The 9,454-nt window shown below is 47.7% G+C and overlaps 1 protein-coding gene across 2 annotated transcripts; it reads left to right on the top strand.

Annotated features, from left to right (window-relative positions):
* Positions 1–8,361, top strand: Gm11213 (predicted gene 11213). Of its 2 annotated transcripts, none has more exons than NR_028583.1 (2): positions 1–160; positions 8,040–8,361. NR_028583.1 is itself a non-coding variant. In NM_001354647.1 (2 exons), the coding sequence occupies exons 1-2, from the start codon at positions 4,528–4,530 to the stop codon at positions 8,132–8,134; spliced, it is 267 nt and encodes an 88-aa protein (NP_001341576.1). In that variant the 5' UTR covers positions 4,498–4,527; the 3' UTR covers positions 8,135–8,361. The 2 variants fall into 2 exon arrangements, 1 of the variants encoding a protein (NP_001341576.1); NM_001354647.1 differs by lacking the exon at positions 1–160 and adding an exon at positions 4,498–4,699.
* The last annotated feature ends 1,093 nt before the right edge of the window (positions 8,362–9,454 follow it).

Below are 9,454 nucleotides of genomic sequence, written 5' to 3'. Positions count from 1 at the left end.
GGACAGTGGGACAAACCACTGCAGAGAAGTCAGCAGACAGCCCCCTCCTCCCTGCCTTATGGTCCAGTTCAGAACCCCTGTCACCAACATTCCCCAGTTCCCAGCTCTGTGACATCACAGTCTCCTGTCCACTCAGCCAGCAGGTGACAGAAGCTTAAAGGTAAGAGAGGGGGTGATCTCTCTACACAAAAGGAATGGCAATGTCCCCACACGCCTGTACACCAATTTATTTGCCACCAACACAGACATTACCTCCACCACTATTTCCCCTTTCCGGCTCCTGGCTTCCCACCTGTGCTACATGACTCAAAAGGGTTCCCCCCAACTCTAGAAGCCTATTGTCTTGGCCTCAACAGTGCCTTGCCTTGTTTCATCTGGTCAATGTGGTGTGGGGCCTCTAAAGACATCAAGATCACAGTCTATTGCAGACAAGACAATAGCTCTCCTCTTTGGCTTCTTCTACATCAAACTAAGAGGGACATAGGTGGTTCAAAAAAATAGGTCATATGTCCTCTCTGTCACCAATTTTTGGTGACATATGTACTTATTGTGTACAAGATGCCATGCTAAATACTTCAGAAGTGCATGCCACACAATCTTCACATCATTGGATGGGTTTTATCATTGCTCAAAGAGGTAAGCTGAGCTTCAAGGAGGGAAAAAACTGCTCTAGATCTAGGTGTTATATAAATTAAGATCCTATGTCCACTTAAGAAAAAAGTATGGATGATTAACCAGGATGTCACTCTGTGAGTCTTCAGGTGGAGCCTTGCTATGTAAGCTCCCCACCATCAGTCTCTAGAGTACCAGATGTTCCCCAGTAACGGAAAAGAGAGTGAAGCCACTGATGTCCCTGCCGTCCCTCTTGGCTGTGACACCTGGACAAGTCCCATTTCTAAGCCTCAGATCCCTCTGAAAATGGTGGAATACCATTTTGCATCACATACAGAAGAGACAAAAGAAAAATGAGCCTCAGATGTCAAAGGACCTGCCCTAGATGATCAATAAACGTCAGCACACCTGGAACTGAGACTGATTCTCTTCCCATCAACTTGAATGGCAAAGACTATTGGTAAAAGGTAAAAACCACTGGTAAAAGGGAGACTAGAAAGGACTGAGTGTCACTCAACAGTCAGAGAAGGCCCAGGCATTCAATCAACATGAAGTAATCACCTGTTCTTGCCCTGAGTTATGGTGTGACCAGGGACCCAAAGGCAATGGTGATTTATCCCTGTCTCTGGGAGCAAAAATGTCCTGTTTACTGCAGAATCCTCAGGATTTCACAGGGGATTTGACACCAGTCAATCCTCCATAAATACTTGTCTTCAAGTACCCACAGATTCTTCAACTGCTTTTGCACAGGACCAGAGCAGAACAAATCCAAGTTCATTCATCCATTCCACCAATGCCCAGGAAACGTTGGACACCACAGGAACCCCACTCAGAAGACCACAGGAAACAAAGAACTGCCTTCCCAGAGGGTCTGAACTCATACAAATTACTACATTCTGGGCAGGGTAGAATACAATAAAGCTGTGGGCAGTGGAACAGGAGTCCCGAGAGTGGGAGAAATAAGGTGAGCGGGCCAGATGGGGTTAGAGAAGGCAGCATGCAAGCAAAGGCTTGAAGCATGAGGGAGGGAGGGAGGGAGGGAGGGAGGGAAGCACTTTCCTGTCGACCTCTGCTGACAGAAGATGAAGCAGGGCAAGAAGAAGTGTTCTTGGCTGCTGGAACCGAAGGGAGGGGAAAGAGGAGGAGACAGCCCTGGTCAGACAGGTAAGGACAAGGTGAAGGAGCTTGCTTCTCCAGAAGAGGCCCAGGCAAGGCTCTTACCCTGTGTGGTACAGGAGACTTTTCTATCTTGTTTTTCTTTTGTCATGATAAACAACCACAAGCAAAAGCAATCTGGGGAGAAAAGAATTTATTTTAGTTTACAGATTCATAGTTCATCCTGGAGGGACACCAAGGTATGAACTCTTTGGAGACAACTGAAGCCAGATATATGGAGAGCTGCTGCTCTGGGTTGCTTCCCCCACTTTAGTTGGGCTTGCTTTCTTTCACAACCCAGGATCACCTGTCCAGGAGTGGAACCACACATACTGAACTGGACCCTACTACACCAACTAGCAATCAAGAAAAGACAATAGGAACGCCCAAAGGCCAGTCTGATGGGAGCAATTCCTTCATCAGTGTTCTGTGTTCCCAAGTATGTCAAATTGACAGCCATCACTAAAGTTACCAGCAGGTTGGGTGGTCAGAAGTGTCATGCTCTGACTCATTCAAGGAAGACCAACTGGAAGGAGCAAGAGTAGCCAATGCAATAAACCAGGGGGTGAGGTAAGAGGGGTAGGGAGATGGAAGGTAGGTGAGAAGCCAGAGCCCATCTGTGATGCCAGAGAGTAGACCTCATGTGCTGTGATTGACATTCAACAACTATGTTGGAAATTTCTGAAGTGGGTCCTGTGAGATCATGAGCCTGCCCCTTTAAGATTCTGGTCACTCAGAGGCCACATCCCACAGCTTGAAATCAAGTCTTACCATTCTCAATCTCTACCTTCACCTCAATCACTGTGGAGACAGAGAAATCAAGAATCAAGAAGTCCTACTGTGCTTAATATTCTCTAATTTCTAGTCTTGCCTGGTACCTGGTACCTCATTGTGTTTTGTCACAACTAGGTTGACCACAATCTCACACAGTGAGGATCTTCCTGCTACCCCCAAAAGGCTATAAAGTCATTTATTTTCAGGGGACTTTTCCCTGAATTTTCTCTGGGCCTCCCTGTATCATGTTGTCCATGGTCTGCCTCTGCCTCTGCCTCTGCCTCTGCCTCTGCCTCTGCCTCTGCCTCTGCCTCTCTGCCTCTGCCTCTGCCTCTGCCTCTGCCTCTGCCTCTGCCTCTGCCTCTGCCTCTGCCTCTGCCTCTGCCTCTGCCTCTGCCTCTGCCTCTGCCTCTGCCTCTGCCTCTGCCTCTCCCTCTGCCTCTGCCTCTGCCTCTGCCTCTGCCTCTGCCTCTGCCTCTGCCTCTGCCTCTGCCTCTCTCTGCCTCTCTCTGATTCTCTGCCTCTCTCTGATTCTCTGCCTCTCTCTGATTCTCTGACTCTCTGACTCTCTCTCTGACTCTCTGACTCTCTGACTCTCTGACTCTCTGACTCTCTGACTCTCTGCCTCTGCCTCTGCCTCTGCCTCTGCCTCTGCCTCTGCCTCTGCCTCTGCCTCTGCCTCTGCCTCTGCCTCTGCCTCTGCCTCTGCCTCTCTCTGCCTCTCTCTGATTCTCTGACTCTCTGACTCTCTCTCTGACTCTCTGACTCTCTGACTCTCTGACTCTCTGACTCTCTGCCTCTGCCTCTGCCTCTGCCTCTGCCTCTCTGCCTCTGCCTCTCTCTCCCTCCCTCCCTCCCTCCTCTCTTTAAGCTATCATTCTCAATGGAGCTCCTTCCCAGGTTTTAAAGGGAAGCCTCTCTTTCCCTTCAAAGACCTATCAAGCTGTATCTGACATAATGTCCTGTCCCTTTCGAATGTTCTCCCACATCAAGGTTCAATAATAGACCCTATGGTCTTGAAGCCATCTCTCCTAACGTCATCCACTCATGAAGGGTGTTTTCACACAAATTCTTTTCCTAAACCAATCACCCCATCTGTCATCCTTTTTTCCTACCAGTGGTTTGGTCATAGAGAAGAGGGATCTAGAGCAGAACATGGAAGAGAGAACAGAGACTGAAAATAAGATATATTTACAACCTTGGGTCATCAGAGCCTTGGGAAGATGATCTAGTTAACCAGCTATGCTGCTGATGTGATCCTTAGTCCAGAGACAGGCATGAGCTAGCCCTCAGCCACATAGCAATTAACAGTGAGGCAAGGACTTGAATGAGCAACCTAGGCCCAACTGGAATAAAATGAAACTAATGAGGGCCATGAAAAGAGGGGACAGTGGGCAGAGGGGACTGCTTGTGAGCACCCACCACCATCATCACAGCTACAATACACAAGGAAATGGATGTTCCTCCGGATTAAACTGTTTCTCTTACTTTCCTGATGAGAAATGAAGTCTCGGGTACTGCAGGCCCATCCAGTACACACCCTTCAAAAGCAAAAGTTAACTCTCCTAAAATCTGTGCACAGGCAGCATGTGCTAAAGTTTTCTGTCAGCTGACCTGGCAAAATGAATGGACATTTGTTAGCCACGGTGTCCGGCTCATTTAGAAGAGAGCCCAGCCAGTGAGCTGTAAGGAATAACCTCCATCACCTGCTGCTGACTGAGGGAGGAGCCCGGAGTACCGGCTTGTCAGCCTTCTCCAGACAGGTGACCTTTGGACAGTAAAGAAGGGCGGCTGGCCCTCAGAGTGGAGGAACTAGACAGTTGAACTTGCCTCAGGAAGTCATAGGAAGCCAAAGAGGCTTGCCAGTGGGTGTGGGTGGGCGGGGACCAGTGTGACCCCACTGCTTAAACAACAATGGGCTTCTGGGAGTTGAAGCCTCACAGCCAGGTACCCAATACCTTTTCCTCTTTCCAACACCACCAAAGCATGGCGTCCAAAATCTTCTGTTGCTGTTACAAGGCCAATGATACAACTAACAACAATGCCAGCCACCCGTCTACAACAGTGACCCAACAGAATCAACCAGTGTGGGGCAGTTGCTTCATGCCACCAAACAGAAGACCTCCTCAGGTTGAAGAAGCTCCAAAAATCCCCCGGGGTAAATCTCATAATTGAGAACAGTAGGCATTAAAACCAGCTCTCAACCAGGCTCTACCTGTCCTGGAACATGTAACCATGACACCCCACTAAGAGGACTGTGACAACCGGTCAGGTAGCAAAAAAAAACTAGAGTTCTCCATGCTAATGAGGTGTCTAGATAGGCTCCAAGTATTTAGCCAACGAGCTTCCCTTCCTAGGCATCCCTTCCTGCAAAAGGTATTTAATCTCTGGTTCACCCATGGTCACTCACATTCGACATGAGTAAAACAGTTTGGATAAGTAAGGGCTGTCTCCTTCATCAAGGACCACTGCAGGGGAGGCCTTCATTGTAGAGAGCTACACCTAAAGCTGCCAAAGGCCTCTCTTCTAGGCCCTCTGTACTTGTGGCACTCGATTGGAACCATCCTGGGCTCAGCCTTCCACCTCATCTTGGGTTCAGCCATCCCCTTCCTGCCTGGCACATAGGGGAAGGATGGGTCTGTGAACCTTGTTCCTATCTCCTCATGGTCCCCAGCAGTGTCTGGGTATACAGGAGACTGATAACTATAGCATCTGTCTTGGACCCTCTGTTTCTCACTCAGGAGAACTCGAGCTAAGATCCCTATCTTGAACTGCATTTTGCCTTCCTTAAAGGCATGCCAGTAGCACTCTGGCATCCCAGCTGCAAGGCAGACATGCAGCCTGGCAGCCAGCGGTCCTTCAGTAGTAGGTCCACATATAGGACAATAGGCACACGTCAGTTACTTCTGGGGAACTCAGTCTACCTAGACACTTCTTGCTAGGACACTTTCTTTGAGACTTTGTGGGTATAGAAGGGGATTAGTTACCCAATCCTGTAACTAAACTATCTATGGACTAACATAGATGTTTGATATTAGTTATTGGATCTTCTTAGTAAAGATCCCTGGCTACCATCCTACTGAAAAGTTTGAAATCTGATACTTTGGGAGCTTGAGTGTGATGCTAACAGCCCTCTTGCTCTACAAAATGGAAATGTCATCTACAGTACAGGCTATTGGAAGGTAAATTGAGACATACAAGCACCTAAACTATGGTCTGTAAAAGTATCTTTTACTCTCCTGATACAACTGTCATCTTGGTGGCGTACTGCCTCTGTCCACTAACCTAGGCCTAGTCCTGCATGCATCTAGCTTCCATACAGTCTTAACTAGGCCTAGAATGTTTTCAGCCTCTGAGGCTTAATGTTGAATAAGCTCACCCTTTCTACCTTTTGATGAACTCTGGCTGGATGGTCAACTCAGCTGTTCTAGCTCAAAACTCCTCTCCACGTGGACTGATTCAAACTGGCTTCTTCCAGCCTCTGACTACATTGCTCTGCTTGGCTTCATATTAACTCTGGCAGTGTGTTCTGGTCTTCTGGCTCCTTCTCATCCTCTAGCACGTTCTGTCTTCACCTGTGTCTGGCTTGTTCTTTCTCCACAACACCTGACTCTGTACAATTGTCCTGGTAAAACTACTTCCCCCATCTCTCTCTCTCTCTTTCTCTCTCTCTCTCCCTCTCTCTATCTCTCTAGTAGCCCCTCTTTTCTCTTTGTTCTCATGAGACTTGGACATATTCAATTCTGTCAAATCTTTCTCTGATTTGTCACTTAGTCTGCCACTCAATTAGACATCACTTTCAGACATGGGTGCTTCCTTCTATAAATGAACTTTGCCTTCATTGTTTGGGATTAAAGATGTACACTAAAGGTGTGCCTGTGTTCCAGACAGAGAGATAAAAGGATTAAAGATTGCTGGATTAAAATCCCTCTACAGTGGACCAAACAAAGATGGCACTCAACAAACTATTTGTGGATGTGCATACATATTAGTCAAATCAGTTAGTTTCACAATTTGGGCCATAAAGCGTGGCAGAAACAAATTCCTCAAACTGGGTGGGAAAAGGTCCTAATACTTTTAATTGTTCATAAATGGCAAAAGCAAATACATGGTAAAATGGGTCCGCGTTCATTTGTTCACACACTCTCTCACTAACTTTTCCAGTCTGGCAGGTTTATCCTCAACTCCCGACAGCAGGCAGGTAAGGTGCGACTTGTTGTTCCTGGCTTTGGATCCACTGGAGTTGAGCTGCAGCATGCAGGCTTTGCTTCCACGTGGGGTCCACGCAGACTTATTTCACAACCCGAAGTTTCTCCGCTGGGCTCTCAGGAGTTGAGTGATTTTGCCATGCCAGACCTGAGTTTTTAAGCTAAATTCAGCCAATTACAACTAGGGCATTCCACACATCATTTCATGCATTTCTTTATCACTTGGACACACACAGGTCTCCCTATGCCCTGGTTCTCATAGTCACCTAAGGCCACAGGCAGATCCATGGCATTGCCCTGCCATGGACTCAGGGCAGTGGGCGTGCATTCTTTATCATCCTTGTCCACTAATTCTACCACCCGTTATCTGCAGCTGTGGGAAGTACAGCTGTGGTGGCCCCTCTGCTGGCAATTTCCACAGCTTCAGGAAAAATGCCCTCAGACGCTACGTGTTCATTACAGTTAGGTTACACTATAGAAACAAACCATCAAATCTCAAGTGTTTCACACAATTTGGGCTCATTCTTAACTCAAACAAGCAAATTTTAGTGTTTTTGTTTGAGAAGTTGTTTTATTTGAGATAGGGTCTCATATAGCCTAGGCTGGCCTCGGATTCACTATTTAGTTGAGGCTTGACTCTATTAGTGTGCTTTCTATTATTGTGATAAAGACCATGGCAAAAGCAAGTTGGAGAGGAAAAGGTTTATCTCAGCTCCCCGCTTACAGTCCATCATTCAGGAAGGGCAGGGCAGGAACCTAGAGACAGGAACTGAAGCTGAGGCTATGGAGGAGTGCTGCTCATTGGCTTGCTCTCCATGGCTTGCTCAGCCTGCTTTCTTATACCATCCTGGACCACTTGCCCAGCAGTGGCAGTGCCTACAGTGCCACAGGTTGGGTTCTCCCATATCAATCAGTAACCAAGAAAATGTCCTACAGATTTGCTGATAGGCCAATCTTTTGGAGGCGTTTCCTCAATTAAGATTCCCTCTTTCCAAATAACTGTAGCTTGTGTCAAGTTGACAGAAGCTAACCAACAAGATCACCTTGAACTTCTGATGCCCCTGCCTTCATCTTCATGTGTTACGATTACAGATATGCACCATCACACCCATTTAATGCAGTGTTGGTGACTGAACCCAGGTCTTCCTGCACACTAGGCAAGCACTCTACTGACTAAGCTATGTCTCCAGCCCTGGTTTTTAGAGCCACGAACCATCAGGTAGGGTATGACTAGACTTTTTATCTGTAATAAAAGCCCTATCCCAGCTGTTTTCTCCTCCATTCTTTCAGATATGAACGTAAATGCTCATCAAAGGGCTATTCAAAGGAGATACTCATTCATCTCCCCAGAACACTGTTCGCTATTTAGCCTTCAGAGACCCTGAGGGTTCTAGAGGCAGCAGACCAGGATATCTGAGCTGCACAGCTGCTGGAGGGTCTCCATGAGGATGAAGAAGGCAGTGGACAGGAGTCATGAAGACCGATTCCGAAACTCCACCGCAAGGAGGGAAGAGGTCTGAGCCATCCCTGTGCCACCAAGCGTGAGTCACACCAGCTCCTGACAGCCACGGAGGGAGTGCTGCCTGCAATTAAAGTCCTTGTTTGCATCAGAGTATGTGTCTCTCCTCTTTGCCCACTTCTCAGCCTACTTCCTAGAGGCCCATAGATGTGGAATAAGTTCGACCTGTCATCTCTTGTAAGAGAGATAGTTTTACCATTCTACAACATTTAAGTTCCACTTAAGAACCCAGGAGAGCAATGTAGTTGGGCAGGGCTGTACAGATGGATACCACCGTTAACATCTCAAGCCAGAGGGCATGATTCTGCTCACATACTGTGAGACCCATCTATGCTAAAGACCACATTGAACAGTGGTGTTGATCATGGAGAGCCCTGTCATCGGCTGCCCCAGCACTTGCACAGTGCATCTGGGCTAGAACACTGTCAAATGCAGGAGACCCCCCCCCCACCTCAGTGGCTTCCATCTCAAGCAGAAGCCTAGCACTCTGACACAATAGGGTAACTCTGGAAGCACAGGAAGAAAAACCATTTCAGTCCAGACTTCGGGGCTCAGTGGAGGCTTCCCGGAGGAGTCAATACTTGAAGTCTCTGAACATTGAAAGGGAACTGGGCAATCCAAGAAGAAGGAACAAAATCAGAAAATCTGGGGAACAGACCTGGGGAAGGTACAAGGGTCACAGGCTTCAAAGTCTGTACAGACTCAAGGAAAAGTCTGCACCAGGGTGTGGTGACAGGAGAAATAGCCAGGCAACAAAAGCTTTGTGTCCAAGAATGCCCGGAAGGTGATGAGGGGCCACAGCTGCGGAGTGGCACAGCTAGGTGGATGGTTTTTACAATACTGAGTCACTCTGTGCCTTCAGTCTTTTGTGATAGTATATCATAAAGGGAGGGCGTATATGCAACAGGAACATGCGGTCTGCTCACAATCCTCAGGTTGGAAGTGTGAGATTAGGCACCACCAGACACAGTGGCTGATGGGGGTGCGCCATGTTATACTAGGCTCCTTCTTACTGTGTCACATGGTAGAAGGGGCAGGAGTCTCAAGCTTTTATAATCCTAATCCCTTCTCAAAGGGCCCCCAACTCCCATGTCACTAACAGAGTTAGGACTTCAACATGAAGCTTGGCGAATGCCCAGCAGATGACGACAAAGATGAATAGGAAGTCAGCACCCTGTATTCGCAC

This window comes from Mus musculus, chromosome 4 (assembly GCF_000001635.26).
Source record: "Mus musculus strain C57BL/6J chromosome 4, GRCm38.p6 C57BL/6J".
Lineage (NCBI taxonomy): Eukaryota > Metazoa > Chordata > Mammalia > Rodentia > Muridae > Mus > Mus musculus.
Note: the sequence above shows the minus strand (reverse complement) of the source record. Positions and strands in the feature narration are given on the sequence as shown.